The 22,500-nt window shown below is 43.8% G+C and overlaps 1 protein-coding gene across 1 annotated transcript in view; it reads left to right on the top strand.

The window, feature by feature from the left end:
• The first annotated feature begins 2,634 nt into the window (after positions 1 to 2,634).
• The window catches only part of mfsd2b (MFSD2 lysolipid transporter B, sphingolipid), a 41,850-nt gene continuing 21,984 nt past the window's right edge, over positions 2,635 to 22,500 (top strand). Inside the window, exons 1-4 of the mRNA XM_063223033.1 lie at positions 2,635 to 2,736; positions 3,307 to 3,602; positions 17,690 to 17,815; positions 19,729 to 19,853. Coding sequence (XP_063079103.1) covers positions 3,339 to 3,602; positions 17,690 to 17,815; positions 19,729 to 19,853 — 515 coding nt within the window. The 5' untranslated portion in view covers positions 2,635 to 2,736; positions 3,307 to 3,338. The remainder of the gene's footprint in view (positions 2,737 to 3,306; positions 3,603 to 17,689; positions 17,816 to 19,728; positions 19,854 to 22,500) is intronic.

Raw genomic sequence — 22,500 nt, 5'->3', positions numbered from 1 at the left:
CACACACACACACACACACACACACACCCACACACACACACACACACACACACAGTAGCCCTTTTGGATTCTTCTGACTGCCCTTCAATTCTCAACAGACACACACACACACACACACACACACACTGAAGAAAATGAGAGGTAAAAACCCCAGCCCAGGTCATATCCTCTGCTCCCATTGCATAGCCAGCCAGTCTGCTAGTGCTTTCTCCCCCGTGTTGATTTGTGCCCCTCGCCTGCTACTACCACCACCACCACCACCACCACCACGCCACAGCCCTCCACCCCAGCCCACAGGCACTGTATACAGGGCAGGCCATCCACAGGGCTCCCCTTGATGTGGTGCTACGCTATAGCGCCAAGCCACGGCTTTGTATATCACTGTGTACAGAGAAGCTAATGTGAACCAGATAGGGCAGGAAGTACAGTACTGCAGAGCGGAGGATAGCTGCACTAGCTGCATATACGGTACAAACACTTAGAGTTGGATAAAGTAGAATTCCAAGTCTTACAGAGGTAATTACAACACTACTAGTATGATATTACAAAGTTGAAACCATGTAATATCATACTACTAGTGTTGTTATTACATCTGTAAGAGTATGTCTATACTTCATTACAAGTCTGCAAACGCTGTCTTGCAGACAGATGCTAAAATGTGAGTACGTGCTGTATACAGGCACAAACACACATCAACAACTACACGGTACAGTAACTGTAAAAACTGAGGCATGGAGCCAACTTAGAAAGTCAAGGAAATGTTATGCATGGTTTTTGTTTTAACATTGTTTCAACTTTACAAATGACATCTAAGATAGGAATATGCATCCCATGTTTTAAGTTAACCCAATGTTATTTATTGTATTTTTAAGTTGGTTCCAAGCGATTCGTTTTACAGCAAAAACGGCAAAGAGCTATAGTTGTGGGTTTGTACTAGCTCTGCAATTAAGGGCAAAGAATAGGGAAATGTGAAATAGGCTAATGCTGTTATCTAAGTTTTTTAACGTAGAGTTTGATTGTTTGGAGTTTCTTTTGAATGTTACGGGTGTCTGCATTGTCTGTCTCTGTCAGGCAAAAAATAATGCACTTTTTTGTGTTCCTCTGGAGTTTGGGATGAACAATGCCTGCAATAATAAAGGGAAATAAACACATTCAGTTGCTTTTTATGAAGTTTATTATATCAAACGTTATCTGCATGCATTGCTTTGGGTTCTCTCCACATAGGTATGAAGAGGTTTGAGGGCAAAAAAATATGATAATGTAGTGATATTTGGTGTCAGGCCTGTCACAAACAGACAAACAAACGAGGCAACTGCCTATGGGCCCCTGCTTAGAGGGTGTCCCCCTGGCAATGATTGGTTATGTATTTGACAACTAGAGAAGAAAAACCAAGTTAATTTCAATGACCGAAAAGTGTAATGATCCTGCTATTAAAATCGGACTCTGAGGGGGGGCCCCTCCCTAATAGTTTGACAAGAAAGAAAGGAGCCCCAAGACCCTCTTTGCTTGGGCCCTAAATACCTTGAAACGGCCCTGGTCCTACCACAAGAAGTGTTCATGAAATAATAACCATATGCCTGCCCATGAGCTGGATTTATATCTCCCCACTAAGAGACAGAACACTATCAAGTATCTTAAATATTTAAAATTTCGGAGGAGATATGAGGCCATTCAGACAGTCGAGGAGGTTTACAGTGGCAGTGATGAATGAGCCTACAGAAAAAAAACTTTCTCCAACCAGCAACATAATGATGCTGAACACCATTCCTCTCTCACCACTAACAAAAGTTGCCTGGTTAACACCAGACCTAATCACAATTCAGATCGAAACGATTGTGTAGAGCTAAAGGCAGTATGGGAGTTCCCAGGCTATAGCAAAAGTGGATTTTTAGTAAATGTTAATACATGGCGCGCGCGCAAGGAAATCTATCTCACATAACCTATACAGGTAGGCATAGGCTTGTTTTAATTCCAGATGTGTGACTATTCCACATTACATCCCTCCTGTTTGTTTACCAGTAGCCTACCTAGACAGACACGCGTCGTCTGGATGTGGGCCATTTCCTACTTCTCAGATACTGGCTTGAATTACAATGCGCAGAACGCAATAACGGCTGCCACTCAACAGCGCGGACCTGATGTTTCCAGTTTAGCGGACCAGTCAGATTCTGAAAGCAATATAGGCCCTGACCGGGCGGAAACCGCCACCAGACCAGACACAGCCCTGCCGTCTTTTGCATCTGCTGCTTCAAGCGTGGCAGTGAAACCCAAGCGCAATTTGCACAGTGGAGACATGATGCTTAGTACTTGTTATTAAAAGAGATACTGGTGCCCAGATTTGTTCACGGGAGTTGGGTGCGCTAGCTGCTGGCACTAAATTATAATATTATTGGGGAGATGATGAATAACTTTCATAGTCTTTGTTTAGTGTCTGTTCCTCATCACAACAGACACCAAAGCCGCTGCCATGCCCGGTTGCGCACCAAGTATCGCCAAAGTAGAGAGGTTGTTGTGATGTGTTATGTTATGTATACACACGTGGTGGCTTTAAAAATGTGCCTCTAGGAGGAGCCCTTTCCCCCTTTAGTTGTCCCGTCTATACAAAAAATCAATTGGATGTGCACCGTCAGCCCCCGCAGTCTCCTTTACATCTTCTGGAATGAACCCGCAGCGCCCCGGCTGACAAAGTCCCAGTAGTCCGCTGGCAGCGCGAGCCTCTCCTGTCCCGTCAACCAGGTTAGTGTCCGTTCGGTGCGTTTAGTTGGGTTAAAAACAAGCAAAAACAAAATTGTGAATATGTGAATTTGAGATGCGAGCGCTATACGCAGCTGAGTAAAAAATGACACGCGTTATGCGTAACATATAGCCTAACATCATTAGAAATAAATGTTATCTGAATGTTTTGGAGAGATTTTATACCGGTGCGTATAATGGGCGATGTCTTCATATGGACGTTTTCCCCTTTGACCTTGTACATGTTGTTTTGGTGGGTACCCACCTTACCTGAAGTCAAGTGTTTACCAGTGTGACAGACAAGTAAAAGCGCCACTGCTGTATAGTAATGTCCCGTCTCAAAATTAACTTCTGATATTCTGATAGGTGATTCTGCCACAAAACGAATGGCAATGTCTTGCAGATGCTAAAGTGACAGAAGAGTCTCTCTCTCTCTCTCTCTCTCTCTCTCTCTCTCTCTCTCTCTCTCTCTCTCTCTCTCTCTCTCTCTCTCTCTCTCTCTCTCTCTCTCTCTTTCTCTCTCTCTCTCTCTCTCTCTCTCTCTCTCTCCCACATCCCTTTTCTTGGCTCCAGGCCAGAGAGAGAGCCCTGAGGGCAGCATGTGAATGGAGGTGGAGACGTGTGTTGCCGCTGCCACTGGTGCTGCTGCTGCTGCGGAGGGAGAGGAGAAGGGGAGGAGAGTCAGAGTCAGACTCACCCCCACCACCATCACCACCACCACCGCTAGAGCCACTGCTGCTGCCGCCACTGTGCCCGACGGCACTCTCACCGCCATGGCCAAGGGAGAGAGAGCTGCCGCCGAGGGCTCCCAGACAAGCAGGCTGGTCATGAAGCATCCAAAGACCACCTACGTCAAAGCACCACACCTGGTAAGAGAGCATTGTTATTTACAGTAGGCTGGTGTTTTTTGTTGTATTGATGTGTGTGTGTGTGTGTGTGTGTGTGTGAAGTTCTCCGTCAGTGGTTGACTTGTGCTCTTTATAGATGCACTATGTTGTAGGGGTTGGTGCCTTGGTCAGAGAAAGCAGCTGTTTTGATTGACACATTGGGGAACTAACACTAAATCTCTTCAATGAGACTTGGTGGGACAGATTACTTACCGGTACGTTCAGTAAGTACTTATGTTGAGATGATGAATACACGTGACGTACGCTAGGAGTACTTGCTTTAAAGGGAAACGTTTTTTTGGATTTGGGGAGATGGACACAACACCTCGTAAAGACGGGAAACGTCCTGACCACAGGCATGTGGCCGACCGTGTAGCCGCGATGAGATGAGACGAGACGAGAGGGAAGACAACAGTCTGGTTCTGGCAGATGGCAGGATGGAAGCTTGCCATTGTGGAAATATGTGGAACGGTATGTTTTTAATGAAGAACTGGAATGCTCCCCATATTGATGCCTCTGCACTACAGCGGCCGGCCGGCTGCCCCCAGGGGCACCTCATGCCTGGCTCGTGCACACTGTACCAGAACACACTCCAGGACCGGACCGGTAGTGCAGAAAACAGAGAAAGAAAGAAACAAGTTTAACCTGAGTAACGCAGGGTGTGTGTGTTGTGTGTGTGTGTGTGTGTGTGTGTGTGTGTGTGTGTGTGTGTGTCTGTGTGTCTGTGTGTCTGTGGTTCATTAACAGGTTGTGTGTGTGTGTGTGTGTGTGTGTGTGTGTGTGTGTGTGTGTGTGTGTGTGTGTGTGTGTGTGTGTGTGTGTGTGTGTGTGTGTGTGTGTGTGTGTGTGTGTGTGTGTGTGTGTGTGTGTGTGTGTGTGTGACACAGCGCAACAAAGTGTGTTAAAGTGAGTGTTTAAGGAATGACTCATATTTGATCTACCGGCTGATCTAGATTTGAAGAGTTCAGATGCAAAACCCCCTAAGTGCCTTTTCAGAAAATAATCTTAATTCATTTTTATTTAATACAAAGCTATCAAAATTGCATATTTTTTAATTTTATTTATGTAATATAACTATTTATATGTATTATCAAGTACATGAATGTAAACCAAACCAACAACGGTGTTCTCTAAAAATATAGAAGTGCAGGTCTTCAGAAATGGAGTTAGGGGGTTTTGCATCTGAACTCTTCATTTGTTCCCCCTTGATTTCAATACACACAGACACATTGAAGCACCTACTGTGTACCTTAGTGGCTACGCCTGCTTGTCGCTGGGGTAGTCAGGCCAGTGATGTACCTACCAGGTTGTCCCTTTTACCTTCTCGGGTACAATAAATACATTTTCGGTCCTGTACCATATTATGGTATACAACCAGGGTGCGATTTGTAGGGGGGGACTTTTTCTACATGATTTTAATCACAGTTTAATGTAATTCCATTGATATTGCTTGAAATCTGAAACATATTCCCCCATCTGGTTTTCTGACAAATCGTACATTGTATACAACAAATCGAAAGGAGAGGTACCTTGTACCTTGAGGAGCACTATTCTGCCCTACAAAGGCAAAGTGCAGTAACTACGCCAACATTGAAACAGAGAAACATTCCTTTTAAGTTTTGGTATTAGGTTGTATATTGTAGTTTCAGCAAATTTGACAAAGCTAAAATGGGACACATTTGGGACATAATGTTTTGTCATAAGATGGTGGAGGTGTAATGAAGAGCATTTTCAGTCGAAACTCGAATTTCGATTTTCAGTCGAAACTCCATTTTGACAAAATATGTCCAGTAGTTACTGCACTTTGCCTTTGTAGGGCAGTACAGTACAAGTATTGTGTAATTGTGAGCAGGCAAGGGAAGTGTCTTGAGTCAAATCTGTTTCGAAGGCGTAGGTTTGTCGTTACCAGAGTGTGGAATGGATGTGAGGTGAGGTGAGAGTCCTATTAACCTCTGTGGCATTTGTGAAACATGGGGTTTCGAAGCAGATGTCCGTGACATTTGGTGAGATGAACTTGTGCTGATGGAATCGGCTTGTCAACATCAGTGTCAATAAACAGAGATGAATTAGATGGGGATGGTCATTGCCACTGTCGTATATCGTGTGATTTCCATCAATCATCATGCAGGGGTCAATGAAAGAGTGGGCCATGGGGGTCTGCCTTTGTGTGTGTGTGTGTGTGTGTGTGTGTGTGTGTGTGTGTGTGTGTGTGTGTGTGTGTGTGTGTGTGTGTGTGTGTGTGTGTGTGTGTGTGTGTGTGTGTGTGTGTGTGTGTGTGTGCGTACGTGAGTTGGGGTCTGTCTTTGTTTGTGTGTGTGTGTGTGTGTGTGTGTGTACACTTCTGCATGACTGTCTTTAACTCTTTCTACCTCTCTTTCTGCCCCTTTCTCCCCCCATCTCTCTCCCTCTCTCTTCTCTTTTCTTCCTCTCTCTCTGCCACTATATCTCTCTCTCTGTCATTATCTGCCTTTGTTTCTCAGTGTATGTGTACTTGTCACTTGTTCAGATAAAGCTCTTTTACAAATAACAGACATATATACTGTATATGCACAAAATGTAAAAATGCGATGTCAGTAGTGTCTGAACAAAATTTAGCAAGGGCAGAATGTTTCTGTGAGGTGTGCCATTTCAGTAGCTACCCTGGCCTGTTTTTAGAGAAACCAGAGTGTCAGTCAGCTGTATGAAGGATGGGACGGATTGTGTGTGTGTGTGTGTGTGTGTGTGTGTGTGTGTGTGTGTGTGTGTGTGTGTGTGTGTGTGTGTGTGCGCACGTACATGTGTATGCATATGTGTTTAGTGTGTAGTGTGTGTGTGTGCATGCCGTGCATATACTGTATGTGTGTGCATATGCCGACATGTGTGTGCGTGTGTGTATGTGTGTAGTGTACACAGGAACGTGTGTGTGTGTGTGTGTGTGTGTGTGTGTGTGTGTGTGTGTGTGTGTGTGTGTGTGTGTATGTGTGTGTGTGTGTTTGTGTGTGTGTGTGTGTGTGTGTGTGAATGCGCACGCAAGAGAGAGAGAGAGAGAGAACCAGAGAGAGAAAGAGTGTGTGTGTGTTTGTGTGTGTGTGTGTGTGAGAGAGAGAGAGAGAGAGAGAGAGAGAGAGAGAGAGAGAGAGAGAGAGAGAGAGAGAGAGCGAAAGAGCGAAGGAAAGAGAGAGAGAGAGAGAGAGAGAGAGAGAGAGAGAGAGAGAGAGAGAGAGAGAGAGAGAGAGAGTAAATAATGGATGAAGTGGGAATCTATGGCTCTGAAGTCATTGTCTTGTCTTGCCATGTGAGAGTGAGAGTGAGTGAGGCTAGCAGCTGCTCCTAGTCTCTGTTGTCTGTCTCAGGTATGTCAGCATTGGTGCATCAGCACATTACTGCCCAGTCTCCTATTGACATTTTAGGGAAAGTAAACAAGAATGCAAAATGTTTAATTACTGTGCCTATGGCGTACATTAAAATGGGAGGGTTTTTTTTACCATATCCTTTGTTTCAGTCAACTCAATCTGCATTTTGTCGATGCAAATTTAAATGTGCATGATAATTACTAATTAACTGTATTTTACATGTGTGCATACTAATTACTACTAATTGTTTATTCAACTGTAATTACTGAATTATTAACGTTGTATTTCCATGAATGAGCTGACGTTTTCAAATGTTCAGGGATGAATGTGGTGATAACTTGGATGCTTTTGTGGCAGCCTAGGGCAGATCATACTTAAAGCTTTGAGGATCAGCATGCAAAGACTGGTGCACATAATTTGTGTGTGTGTGTGTGTGTGTGTGTGTGTGTGTGTGTGTGTGTGTGTGTGTGTGTGTGTGTGTGTGTGTGTGTGTGTGTGTGTGTGTCTGTGTGCGTCTGTGTGTGTGTGTGTGTGTGTGTGTGTGTGTTTGTGTTTGTGTTTGTGTGTGTTTGTGTGCGCGTGCTTGCGTGTGTATGCGTGCGTGTGTGCGTGCGTGCGTGTGTGTCTGTGTCTGTGTGTGGCTCATTAACAGGTTTTGTGTGTGTGTGTGTGTGTTTATGTTAGTGTGTGAGTGCGTGCATGTGTGCGCGTGCGTGCGTGTGTGTGTGTGTGCGTGTCTGTAAATGTCGCCACTTTCGATATGCCTTCAATAAGTGCAGAGGGAAATCCTAGTTTGTGTTCAAAGTACGGCCCTTGGAGGCAATGGTTAAATCTTTTACAAAAAATGATAGATATCAAAACCAGAAGGGGTGACAACCTTAAGTGTTGCGAAATTAGTCAGAAAAAAGCAATGCAAGTACTGTCTGAGCTCTGGAGGGCTGTGGAACTCCACCCACTTTGTTGGGAACCAATCAGCTTTGAGCAGCTCCAACGGCCCTGGGTAGAGGCGTGTTCAAAGCAGTGACGTGGTTTAAGCAGAGACGTTCTATTGTGACTAAGTAGGCCTAAATCTTTGGTTTAAACTTCGGCACAGCCTTTTCTGGCCTCGACCAGTACCAAACCAAGAGAGGTGGGTCAACCATGCCGTATGAGAAATGTAAAATTTATGCTTTAGGTCAGACCAAGTCTCGAAAAGATTTGAAAGTCGATGATAATCAGGCTAGATGGATGCATGGACATGTATGGCCCGAGACATGTTTGCTGCAGAGTACGTGTGCGCGGGCACAATCATGTGCACACTGATTGTGCACGTGACACAAGGTACAAGGACGCATGTGTATAGTGCAATATTGAGAAAACCAAAGGGTTGATCATCCGAACTTCCATGTTGAGGTCGGGGTAGAGTCTGTCTGCTATCTGCCCCCTGTTGGCTATCTGCCCCCTAGATGATACCTCCAATATCATGCAAAGTGCTCCGGGGGTCCTGAAGCAAGTTTGTGCACTCGGTCGCATACGGTTGCATGCTTGATTTTTTTTCTTTGAGTCACGGTAGAGGCTCAGGGCAGAGAGACAATGGCTTTTCTTCCATCCTACTGTGTGTTGATTCCAAAGAATAAAATCACAAATAAGCGTGCCTTGATTCGTGATTTTTCGTTTTTGGATTAAACTAATCTGCCTCACAATCTGCATCTACATTACTGTGTACCCTGTAGCCTCTTGCTGCAGATGGGCCCGTCGATGGGCCAATTCACGCTCTGCTGACAGCACTCAACTATATCATAACAACATTGCTATGACAATGCAGGGAGTCTTAGGTAACCGATTCAGACCTGGTCATTACTAATTTGGTGACAATAAGGTTATAACAGAGGGACGTGCCAGTGCCCACACCAGTAACGTTCGGCACTGAAGTTCTTATCTGCAAACCACCCGTGTTCATACCAGGCTTTGAACTTTTTCCACATGTGACTGTGTTACCCGGATGAACCTGCTGACGGCTACCTTGTCATCACAATTCGTGGAGAAAAAACAAGTATTTTGCAGTTTGCATTGCGAACCAACTTTCCGGCGTGATCACGACACCTGGTTCGCGATCAGGTGCAGGAACGGGCACCAGCACGGTGCTCCAGTAGTGTGGCTAGCTGGGGACTGTGCTGTAGCCTACTGGTGTGAGCTGCTCTGGCATGGCGACATTCGCACCACATTTGCGCCATGTTTGTGCCACGTTTGTGCCGATTTAATCCCTTAAGACAGCACTAGACCTCTGTGTCCTAATCTGTTTCGCCATATACGGACTAAGTGGTAACAGCTGGTGAATTTGAGCGGCGGGCGATGCTTTCTTTTATTTTTCCACCTTTTCATCACACATGGCCCTTTAACCCCCAGCCTACATCAATGGTGATGGTGTTTTGGTGAAGGTGTTTTGATTATTGATCTTTACTACATTTAAGATCTCGACTGTGTTGATTTTCAATGGACACACACACACACTTACACACTGAAGCATGCACACACACAAACCTACGCACACACACACACACACACACACACACACACACACACACACACACACACACACACACACACACACACACACACACACACACACACTGACAATCACACGGACACGGACGACAGGCACATGATGGGGGCATGCTTGCAATTTACATAACAGCACTAGCGCTGGCTGAAGCCCTTCAGTGACATCAGATGAAAAAACAGCAAGCGCAAATCCTGCTTATGGATAAACCCTTAAACTGCTTATCATTTTATCTAACCAGATTCATTCTGCCGCCCTCTGTGTGTGCCTGCCCATCACAATCTGCTGAGAACGCGGCGGCAATGGCAAAGTTCACGGTTAGAGTGAAGGAAAAGGACTTCTAGAAATGCAGGGGAGAGTGGGGTTGGTTGTCACATTTCTTTTACTGTACTTATATCTAGTTTTAGGAAAAACACTCTATCGGAAGGAAATCATTTCTATGTAGATCCAATGCTACATGTGTCAACATTGGGTACATTTGTATAGTCATAGATCCCATAGAATCCATTCTCTTCCAAAGACAGGGGTTGTCAAAGGCACCTTGCACAAATGTGGCAACCAACCCCATTGCATATTGTGTTTTTACCTCCAATATCAACATAGTTTGTGACACTACAAACAAACTACAAACTACAACTTTTCTGTGTCAACAGTTTTGATCAGCAACCTTCAGAGACTGAGATATGATGAGTGTGACAACCATAACTGGTGGCAATCAACTACATTCTCCCCCACTGCAAACATGATGCACTGAAAAAAAAAATGAAATTGGATGTAGTTGGATGCTGAGTGTCTCCTGAGCAGGTTTTGTTTATTTATTTTTAAATTAAGTGCAGGGATTCTTTTTAATCGCTCTACATGTGCTAGCCACAGTACAGTGCATGCTACTAAAATATATTGCATGCACAGATTTTTTTAAAATTGGTATTTTCCATGTACCATTATTGGTTTGCAATGTTCCTACTCCTGAACCTGTTTTGGAAGACTTAAGGATGTTAGATTGGTTTGAAATGTTCCTATCCCTGAACCTGTTTTGTTAGACATTATGGTTCATACATACAGAATTTTAACATGCATTGGTTGATGAAAAAAGGACCTCACCCTGACTATGCAAGATGGCTACCCCAACATACGTACAAGCTGGCAGTTACAATGGGACATATGCACAGTGTGGGTATCTCACCGTTCATTTGAGAGAAAATAGGACTGTTTTGTGATAGGACTGTTGATTGTGTTGTGGCCATGGTTTTTAGGCCTCTGTAGAATAACTGATTCATTATATTACACTTCAGTACATTACACTAAAAGTGGATGCTTTTATCTAAAGTGACCTACAATTATTTACATGGTATTATTGGTTTACTGTCCCTGGAGCAGTGTGGCGTTAGGTACCTTACTCAAGGGCACCTCAGCCATGAAGTGCAGTAGGGAGTGGAAGGGTGGGATTAAAACCTGCAACCCTCTGGTCTTAGGATCCATCTCGGTAGCCCTATAACACACGCCCCAGGCCACCTCTTTGAGCCACAGCCAAGGGTGTAACAGTCGCTCTTGATAAGAGCAATCACTATCACTACTGTGTAATGTAATGGATGTGGCGAAGCAGGGGCCTTCAACACCCACTGGTCCAGACACCAGAGGATATCCTGTTTATGCCTCTGCAGATAACAGTCTGGGTACTGGACACTTACTGTATCTGGTGAGAAGGGAAGTACCCTCCTTGTTTTTTTCCCTCAAATTACGCAGCTATCAGCATGCCTCAGAGATCCCTCATCAGCCTCAGCGCCACACTATTACTGTCAAGCTGACTAATTCTGAGTCTCACCGCATCGGTTGATCATTTCAGAAAAAGACAACTGATCGGCTACTGCTACTTTGCTGTTTCGGCATCCCATAGCACAGGTCTCAGGTGTCCTGATGGAGTGTGCTAGAAAGGATGGAGTCGCTGATGCAGGTTCATAGTGTTATTGACAAAGATTATAAAGAGCTCCAAAGCCCTGCACATTTACCGCTCCTCTATTCCCCTCCCCCCACACACAAGCTTCTCTTTACAGGACATTCAGTACAGTTTGACAAAGGTGTTCCAAATGGAGGAATTACTCAATTATTATTTCAGAAGGGTTATTGTGGACATTTTTTTTATTTCACATCTTTGTGGATAACGAATAGTGAAGGAAAGAGCATTCCAAAAACATTCCACAAGAGCTCTGTGTGTGTGTGTGTGTGTGTGTGTGTGTGTGTGTGTGTGTGTGTGTGTGTGTGTGTGTGTGTGTGTGTGTGTGTGTGTGTGTGTGTGTGTGTGTGTGTGTGTGTGTGTGTGTCACTCCAGACTCCTCTTGGTTATGGTGTAATTTTACATTTAACGGTGGTGAGGAAGTACAAGCCTGATTGGGTGTGTTTCTCTGTCTGTCTGTCTGTCTGTCTGTCTGTCTGTCTGTCTGTCTGTCTGTCTGTCTGTCTGTCTGTCTCTCTCTCTCTCTCTCTCTCTCTCTCTCTCTCTCTCTCTCTCTCTCTCTCTCTCTCTCTCTCTCACACACACACACACACACACACATACACACGCCCTCTTTCACCCTTTCCTACTTTTTATTCTTTCTTTTCAATCTCAGTCTGTATGATTCTCTTTTGTTTTTTCACTCTCCCTCTTGCTCTTTGAACTGGCACGAGAGCAATCATTTTATGAGTGAATTACCAGGAGAGAGAGAGAGAGAGAGAGAGAGAGAGAGAGAGAGAGAGAGAGAGAGAGAGAGAGAGAGAGAGAGAGAGAGAGAGAGAGAGAGGAACAAGGAAGAAAATAGATAAATGAAGAAAGGAAAGGGGAAGAGAATAAAGCCCCCCCCCCCCCAAAAAAAAGCTAATTACAGTTTTTCTCGAAGAGGGGGATTGAGCAGCAGCCACTGGCATTACATAGTGGGGGGGGGGGGGTTACCCTTGGAGCACACAGCACTGCAGACTGGAGAGCCTCAGGGCGGGTTAGAGGTGAGGTCTTTAGAGAGGAGAGAAGAGATGAGAGGGGAGGGGAGGAGAGACGAGAGAGAAAATAGAGGATAAGTAAGGAGTGAGGAGAGGAGAAAAGAGGCGTTGAAATGAGGAAAGAGATGGGGCATAAGGGTGAGGTCTTCAGAGAGCAAGAGAAGAAGAGATAAGATGGGTATGAAGGGGAGAGGGGAGAAGAGAAAAATGAGGGAATATACAATAGAATAGAATAGAATAGAATAGAATAGAATAGGATAGAATAGAATAGAATAGAATAGGATAGAATAGAATAGGATAGAAGGCATTTATTGTCCATTATACAGTACAATGATATTTAAAGGTGCACTGTGTAGGATAGTGGTAAGAGTAAGGATTGCAACTGTGCTTCTCATTGAGACTGTGCTGCCTATCTTTTTATGAATAGTAAGTTTTGCAGCTAAAAATGTCTTTTTCTGTAAATTCAAAATGGCGGACCATGGAGAAGATCCCCTTTTCATGTATGAAAAGTGCAATAATGAATACTCAAAATTTGATTGTAATTTGAAGTAGGCCTATTCATGAAAAAGATAACATTTGTGAATAGGCATTCTGGAATATTAAAATATTACACAGTGCACCTTTAAATTAAGCCAAAGACAACACAATGGTAGAAAGCATAAATCAGGAGTGTGGACAAGAGAGTGTAGATGAGTTAAAATGAGCTCTTTGAGGTCTTCAGAGAAGAAAAGGAGAAGTGAGGAGAGGAGAGAGAGGAAAAAAAGAGAGAAAGTGACGTGGTAAAAGCAGAGAAAGAAGGGTGAGGGCAGCAGGGTGCTCTCAGAGTGTCAGAGTGGAGAAAGAGAGAGGAGGGGAGGAAAGGAGAGATGAGAAGAGACAGGAAGAGACGAGTGGAGAGCTAAAGATGTTTATTCCCTGAAAAGCAAAGTAGAAAATGCTGCCTTTACTTTTGTTTTATGGTTGTGATTTTATTTTGTTGTATTTTAAGTTGCAATTTGAACATGTGTGTGTGTGTTGTATTTTAGTGTGTGTATAGCTGTCGGAGAGGGGACATTCTGTGGGCAGCTGTGATAAGTATGAGTGTCTCTGCACGGGCGGTAAGTGTGTCCTTTAATGTGGCAACACTACCCCCTCCCCTCCCCTGCCCCCCCCACTTAAACACACTTTCTCGTTTAGTTACGCCGTCCACAGACATACACACATGCACACATGCAGGCAAGCGCGTGCACACACACACACACACACACACACACACGCACACACACACACACACACACACGCACACACAGACAGTTGAGGCACCTCTTATTGCACCATTAATACGTGAATCGTGTCAGAAACATAAATAGACATAAATAGACATAAATAGATATAAATAGCACTTTATTTGCACACATAATGTACACACACATAAGCTGTCGAAAAGGACATCCCCCACAAGAGCTTAGTGTGTAAAACCCTTAAGCTGCTGCCAACACACACGCTGCTACACACCACGCGCCAAGAAACATCAGTCAGGCCCAGCCGTGGCTGGACTCTGCACTGCTACAACGGTGAACCCAGGTTCGATTCTGGCCCGGGTCATTTGCCGAGCTTTCCCCATCTCTCTCTCCCAGCTCCTTTCCTGTCTCACTCCAAACTGTCCTATCACCTGTTATGGCCATAAACCCAGATCATGTCAGGGAACATCAGTCATATGTAAGGCCACGATCACACTGGACGCAGATTTCTGCCTTCAATTTTTTTCAACTGGATCCGCACGGTGCAGGGAGGCAGAAAACCGCGATCCGCCATGCGCTGATATTCGACGCGGAATATGCTCATTTTCATGAGCAAACAATCGAACACATCCGCCCCCTACTGTAAAATCGGCATCTAGTGTGATCGCGGCCTGAGCGTGTAGGCTAAGGGTGCTTTTCAATCTAATACCTCTCATCCTCTCCATGTGCTTGTGGCCTCGAGATGGGAGGCAAGACGTCATTGACCATAGAAGTGATATTTAATATCTTGCAAAAAGCACCATTCAAAGGACAGCAAGGAACCGTTACCAGAGAGAGTAGAGAGAGAGAGGTTCCATTGGCCCATTGGGTTCTATTATTGCAAGGGGGAGGGGGGTGAAATCCCCCTTTAGGCAGACCTAGGCAGACCTAAGGACTGTTCTATTCAATACTAGGAGTATTATGACACGCCCCTTTAGGCAGACCGGAACCTGGTCATGTTAGGTGCCCATAGCAACCTATTACATTGGCATATCTCTATATACTTAAAGAATCTCTGCCGTTACTGTTTTCTCCATGGAGGTGAGGAATCAGTGAAGCGTGAGGCCACAAGTAAGAGGTGAGGAAGGGAGGTACTGGTTTGGAGTAGACAGTCTTTTCCAATAATGCTGCAAGAGGGCCACAACCAGTGCAGTGTCGCAGGTTAAAACATAACTAGTGTTTGGGACTTTGATGAATTTTGATTCATTCATTTGCTCATAATTAATTGCTCTAGAGCATGAACTCAAATGAATCACAGTCTCCATTCCAAGTGTATTGCAAATCTTATGTTTGAGAGTTTGAGTACCACTGTAACACCTCAGCCACTACCATCACAATGCAAGTTACTGCAAACACACAAACTGCTTTATCTGTTGGTGATAGCGGTTGTGGACATTTCATTTACCTGTTTTTTTCTGTACTCAGAATGGATTCAAGCTTCAGAAAGCTTATGACTGCACCTGAGACAAAAAATAAGATTTTGCAGAATAAATGATCTTTTCCTATTTGACAACTGTCACACAAAACTTAACAATGTGATTCATTGTCTAGTGGATTGGGTCATCCAACCCTTACGTTTTTCCCACCATAACCCATATTAATGGATTAGCTTAGTGATAGTGCATATCTTAGTGTGTTGGCATTTGCCGTGTGTGTGTATGTGAGTGCGTAATGTTTATGTCTTGGTGATTACATGTGTGTGTTGAAGTGTTTCCCTGTCTAGTTCCTCAAAACCACACACACACACACACACACACACACACACACACACACACACACACACACACACACACACACACACACACACACACACACACACACACACACACACACACACACACACACACACACGTACGTGCACGCACACACACACGCAAACACACTCACACACTCACACACTCTCTCTCTCTCTCTCTCTCTCTCTCTCTCTCTCTCTCTCTCTCTCTCTCTCTCTCTCTCTTTCACACACAAAAGCAGAAGGCATTCATCACCAGTCATCAACAGCTTTACCCACTTCAATACTTGGACAAACCCATCTAATAATGGGCGTGGAGTTGTGGTGGTATGGGGGTTCGGCAGCAATGCGACTAGACGCCGCTGCCTTCAATTTGGGTTACTTTTGTTCAGAGAGAGGGTGGGGGGTACTCCAGAGGTCTAAAGTGGTGATGATGGAGGCGACTGTTGCCAATTTGCCCTCGTCATCACTGGATTTCTCAGCCAATGAAGTCAAGTCTTGCAGTGTTTCCTCCAGAATTTTTTTTGTGGGGCGTTAAAAGTATATTTTTTGGCTAAGCAACTTCAGAAATGACAGTCATAACATGGAATATGTCACATAATATATCTTTTGAGGGGACCTAGTCAAGGTGGTAGGTGTTCCTTGTCAAGGTGGCCACCTTAGCAATAAAGTGCTTGGGGAAACCCTGCTCTGTCAGTCAGGTCACACTTGTATGTTCTGAATGGAAAAAAGAAGAAAAAAATGAACACAAGGTTATTATAACATGCCTGGCTAGCTAGAGTGGAGTGGTTACCCATTTGGGGTCCTAGGCAAAATATAGATATGGGGCCCTTTTAAATTACTTTCGTTCAGTATTTACTGTGGTGTGGCTGACTGTTGGTAGGCCCCCTACAATGGACAAATTTTTTGAGACCCCTGTCTGCTTATTGCTAAAGCAGACTCTGAGCTCTCTGGAGAGTTCTTGCCCCTTCTGAGGCCCTATTAGATCTAAGAAGGATCTCTATGAAGTCAGTTGAAGTTGCGCCTCAGGAGACTTTGATGTGCATGAGCTCTGTGATTTAGGACTGTTACCACTAGACTTCTCAGCCAATGAAGTCAGTCAGTTAGTCTGTCAGTCAGTCAGTCAGTCAGTCAGTCGATGCTTGTATCTTCTGATGGAAAAAAAGAAGAAAATAACAGCCACCCAGGAGGTAGTCATTATAGCATGCCTGACTAGAGTGGAGTGGTGGAACTTGCTCTGCTCTCGTCTAGAGTTCTTTTCCTCCTTCGGAGGACCTTCTAGATTTGGGAAAAGATCTCTGTGAAGTTTAGTTGCGTTGCGCCTCAGCAGACTTTGATGTGCACAAGCTCTGTGATTTAGGGCCTCACTCCGACTCCGGAGTGGAGGAAGTGGAGCCACAGGAGTGCCAGCCGCACGGTTAGGCAGGCGTCTCGTCGGCCAAAAAAGCCGCCCCCTTCATCTCCCAGAAGTCGTTTGTGGCTTTGAACCGGCTCTGTTGAGGTCTTGTGCGAAATGCCAAAGTGGAAATCCTATCTTCTCTTTTTTTTTGCTCCCTTCTTCTCTTGGGCGGCTTTTGTCACACACACGTCTTTGAATGAAGGATCAAAAACATAGTCAAGGAATGTCAATTTTCCTTTTCCTTTCATGGGGACAAAGATTGGACTGTAATTATCAATTTCAAGCGACTGATTAAGACATAAGAAATTTGCTACGGTTTGTAATTTTGTGACCGTGCCAAAATGACATCCACGATATTGACATATTTTTACGGCTCTTTATAGTGGAAAGGGGAAGCATGTGAATAAGAGACTGATACGTATTGCTGCATTTCATTTTAAATTAAATGAACATTGAACAAGGTGCTATGAAGCAACAAAGAGAATACATTAAACAAAATAAAGTGAATTATATTGATGATACTGATGATGATACTCATTTCCTCTGGACACTCATTGACTGTTCCGCAGTTGTAATCCCTAAGTTGTTCCTTGTCTGTTTACCTGAGTCTATTCTATGTTTTGTTGTTTGTGTCCCTTTTTATCATACGTACTCTTGTTTATTGTCAAGGACAAGTGTCTAAACACATGTTGTTGTTGTTGTTGTTGTTGTTGCTGTTGTACTGTAGTTGTAGTAATTATGCTGCTGTTGCTACCATTACTGTTACAGACTAGCATCTCAATATGAATGTATTTATTCAGTACTGACTCTTGCATGGTTATGTGTTCCCCCATAGACCAGAGTGGACCAGAAGCTGTCAGTGGGCAGTAAGCTATGTTTCGCCATCGGGGGAGCGCCCAATCAGGTCGCCGGAAGTGCCACAGCCTTCTTCCTGCAGATCTTCCTATTGGACGTCGCCCAGGTGAGAGCCGGAGCTTCACTTTGCACTCTGTTTGACTCACATAAAAATAAATGAATTTTATATGCATGTCTATATATGTATGTTCGCACTGTATTGCACATACTGTTAAAGTGGACCATTTCTTATTTTCCTCATATATGAATAAGGCATGCATATTTTGTTATATGCATATATTGGAATTTATTATTTATTATAGATAGATTGTGTATGTATGCTGCTTACTCATACTGTAAAAGTGGCCCATCTCCTACTTTTTATAGGACATGTACAGCCATTCGATCACTTTGAATTATCTTAGGGTCGAAGACTAATCAGAAGACGGCCCCGTTTTTAGTGTCTTATCAGCTGCTTCTTCCAGCCTTGTTAATGTCGAAATTGATTCTTGTAAAAAAAAGTAAATTAAACGTCTCCTATGGGGGGACCTGAGGGGTCGTTTTGTGAGTGTGGGTTATCTGTCTAATGACTTCCTCAGGGGCTGGTGTGGTGCGCGTTGCCTGCTGTGCCCCTGAAGATTAAAGGAAGATTACATGCACCTAAAAGCGCGTTTATTAGCTCAACGTTTTGGACACGTCCATCAAAAAGTTCAAATTTGTGTCTGAAATGTGCCAGAACACTGTCCAAACAGTGTCATGACACACTCATGGATGAGTCATAACCATGTGAATGTCATTACATGCGCCTAAAAGCAAGTGTATCAGCTCAACGTTTTGGACGCGTCCTTCATCGAAGTACAAGTTCGTGTCCGAAATGCCGAGCTGAGAAACTAGCAGTGGGTCGTGTTTTATTGGTGTGCGACCTTTTCCCCTTCCCTACCATGACACTAATGCTAATGTAACGACCATGTTTTCATCTCTTACTTATGATGCTCTGTATTGTCATAGCAATGTTGTTGTAATGTCGTTCAGGTTTTTGTAAAGTTAAGAGTGAATAGGCCTGTTGAAGGGCCCATCTGAATGAAGAGGCTACTTTTGTTTTGGTCCAGCACCTGCACTGATGTGATGTCCGTGCATTCTCAAATGGTAGTTTAATTGCGCAACGTTTTGGAGACATCCTTCATCAAAGTGTATGGGTGTGTGTTGTGTGTGTATTCATTTAAAAAAACAAAAAACTAAGCCTTCTTTGCATCTGCACTTGTTACTCTGTATTTTCCCTGTGCACTTTGTATTTGCTAGTGATGTTGGCTATGACGATGTCCTCTTTTGAAAGTCGCTTTGGTTATAAAGCGTCTGCCAAATGCAATGTAATGTAATGTAATAATAAAAGTCCAAGTATTGTGTCCATAATGTATGTAATGGCGTCATAGACATGACATTGTCATAACAGTACCAGTCATGGACGAGTCATAAACACAATGTGATTGTCATATGTCAACGCCTTATGGTCATGGAAAGTTGACATTGTTTTGGGAAGTTATACCATAACCAAATGTCACTTTGGAATGTCACATGGAAACAGTCATAAAATGTTCATGGCATTGACATAATGTTTATGACATGTCCATTACTGTGTTACAACTCTGTTTGTGACGCTGTTATGTCATACGTATGACGCCGGCGTCAAGTAAAGTGTTACTGATATGACAGCCCTGTGTGACAGTCTGTGGACCTTTATTATTTCTTTTAATGTATATATATTTTTTGGTCGAGTTGCTACGCTGGTGTGTGTTGTGTGAATGCGTCAATGGGAGTATGTTTACAGTATAACATGTACCAGGGAAGCTGACAAGGGGTGACAAAGGGCTCAATTGTTCCCGGGCCCAGGGAGAGAGGGGGCCCAGAATTGGGTTTTCATTACATTGTATGTATTGGATGGGGGGCCTTTCAGATGACTTTGCCCTGGGCCCAGCAAAAGCTGTCAGCGGTCCTGACATGTACTCCCATTGGGATGTGTTCTTTCTTTCTCTCCTTCTGTAGATTAACCCTTTCCAGGCCTCCATGGTGCTGTTCATTGGTAAGGCCTGGGGGGCCTTCACCGACCCTGTGGTGGGCTTCTTCATCACCAAGAGCAGGTGGACCAGAATCGGACGCCTCATGCCATGGTGAGCTCATGACCTTCACACAAGGCCCTTGTTGGATGTTGTGTTTTATAGATGTACGTATATAGTGTGTTTCCCGTGCTTTGTGTTTGCATTTTATAAATGGTCATGACTCACATGACCATGACATGGAATGTACATGACATGTAATGTAGTAGTGAACACTATGGTAGAAAAGCTTTTTCGATGTTCCATTGGTCAAACTGTGCACATTATGATGCCACAAAAAACATCTAAACTCGACCCAGTAGCCTAAAGATATGGATTTACTTTATTGATCTCAAGCTGGGAAATCATCTCCTGGATAAACTCAAATGGAAAAATCCAAAGGCAGGATGTAGATTAAGGATTAGCTTGTTCTTCTTCGGCTTCGATTCAGGATTGAGTTTTCAATAAACGGCACGCAGCTAAAGGCGCATAGGTCACCTGGGTGATTGATTTTTCCTGCTTCTCATAATACCTCATAATCACATATGCAGTCCTCTGGTAGAAGAATCAACATACTGTTATTCACATAAAATCGTAGCTTTCTCGAAATGCATGCAGAACCAGAAAGCAAGTAATGTCAACTAACAAGGTGTTGTATATCAGACAGTCATATTCCACTCATGACTGATGTACTTTTGTATGCTTTTGTAAGGGAGGATTTTTTGTCTTTCACGTAAAAGTGACTTGCCGTTGTTTACAACCAACCAGCAAGAGCAAAGAGAATGTTGCGATTTCTAAAAATAACAACATAAAAAAGTAAAACTAAAGAAAGGACAAATTATGTAAGCGCCAGCGCGGTACGTAAGAATAGAATGTTCTCAGGGTAAACGGGGACACACCTGATAGCACAGCTCATGTTCTAGAACAGAGATCGTTCTAATGTTCTATTACATCATAATGTAAAGAGGAAGTCGAAGAGTCGTAGAGGAAGTGTTTGTTGTGTCCGAGGCACTGCCATCTTGTTTGATCGTCTTGCCAAGTGCCCTGTGGGGGATGTAGAGTGCTGCACTGGGTTTGTTGTCCTAGCGTCTCCAGACACCTTTTTAAGAAGATACAGCAAGATAAGATAGAGTATTACTCTCATGTAGGGCTGAGGCTTGTGCTGTGCATGAGCTGGGAAATCCCAACAGTTATTACAGGTGATTACATGTTACTTCCTGATTTCAAAATGGAAGATCACCAAATAGACAAATACTAAACGGTTTGCCATATCCAAGTCACCTTGTTGTACTCTTTGATTACTTTATTATTATTCTGTGTTTTCCCCCTTTTTTTGCTTCAAACAAAATCACATGTTTTAGTTATGTTTTAACAGCTGGTATTTTGGAAGATTTGGGAAGTCTAAATGCTCTGTGTATCACTGGGTACTTTAAGCACGATTGAAATAGTAGGCACCGTCTGCTCTTTCTGAGTAGAGGGTGTGTAATTAAATACTAATTACATAGGAGTGAAAGTTTCAACTCTAAACAGTTTGCACATATAAAACGCTAATTAGAAGCTAGTCTTAATGACTTAATGAAGTTAAATTTACTCAGTGAAAAAAACCCAAATAAAAAAAACAAACACATCTAAAAACACAGACAGTGTGGTCGGAAACTTATCCAATCTAGATGGACCATTTCCATTTCATGAGATCTATTCAATCTGTCCCACATTTGTGGTAATGGACAGACAACATAAGCAGAAGGCAGCATTACAGTCATTAAACAGTACATGTTTGTTGTTGTGATACGCTGACAGAGTGGATTGGTAAAGAGAATAGAACAGTGAAACAGAATTCTGGAATCTTTTACTTAATGGACGGATAATGTTTTCAGGGTAGGGAGGTGGGTGGGCGGGTGGTGTGTGTGTGTGGGGGCGGGGGCAGTAGGGTATTGCTGATATTTCTGTGTGTGTGTGTTTTGTGGTTGAGTAGAGGTCATGCCAATGTGTGTGTGTGTGTGTGTGTGTGTGTGTGTGTGTGTGTGTGTGTGTGTGTGTGTGTGTGTGTGTGTGTGTGTGTGTGTGTGTGTGTGTGTGTGTGTGTGTGTGTGTGTGTGTGTGTGTGTGTGTGTGTGTGTGTGTTGGGGGAGTGGGTCTGTTTGGTCTGACTTTGTAGGCTACTCATTGCATCGCTTCCTGAGAGTCATCTTACAGAAAATTCAAGACACACAGACACAGGATCACAGATGTAGACACACACACACACACACACACACACACACACACACACACACACACACACACACACACACACACACACACACACACACACACACACACACACACACACACACACACACACACACACACACACACACACACACACACACACACACACACACACACACACACACACAAACAAACACAAACACACACACACACACACACACACACACGCACACACACACCGCACACCCTCTCTGCCCCACTACCCTTTGTGTACAGTGGAACAATTGCAACAATCACGGCTCACACCGATGCTGCCTGAGGCACCTGGATTGTGCCAGAATTTGTCACTATACCTCTTTATCTCTTTCACTATATCCACCTCTTTTCTCTCTCCCATTCTCATTCTGTATGTCTATCAATGCCTCTTTCTCTCTCTTTCACTACAGTCTTTTGCTCTCTCTTTCTTACTCCATACCTCCATTTATCTCTTTCACACCTTCTTTTCTTTCTT

Source organism: Engraulis encrasicolus, chromosome 18 (genome assembly GCF_034702125.1).
Source record: "Engraulis encrasicolus isolate BLACKSEA-1 chromosome 18, IST_EnEncr_1.0, whole genome shotgun sequence".
NCBI classification, from domain to species: domain Eukaryota; kingdom Metazoa; phylum Chordata; class Actinopteri; order Clupeiformes; family Engraulidae; genus Engraulis; species Engraulis encrasicolus.
The sequence above is the reverse complement of the archived record's forward strand: the minus strand, read 5'-3'. Positions and strand labels throughout refer to the sequence as shown.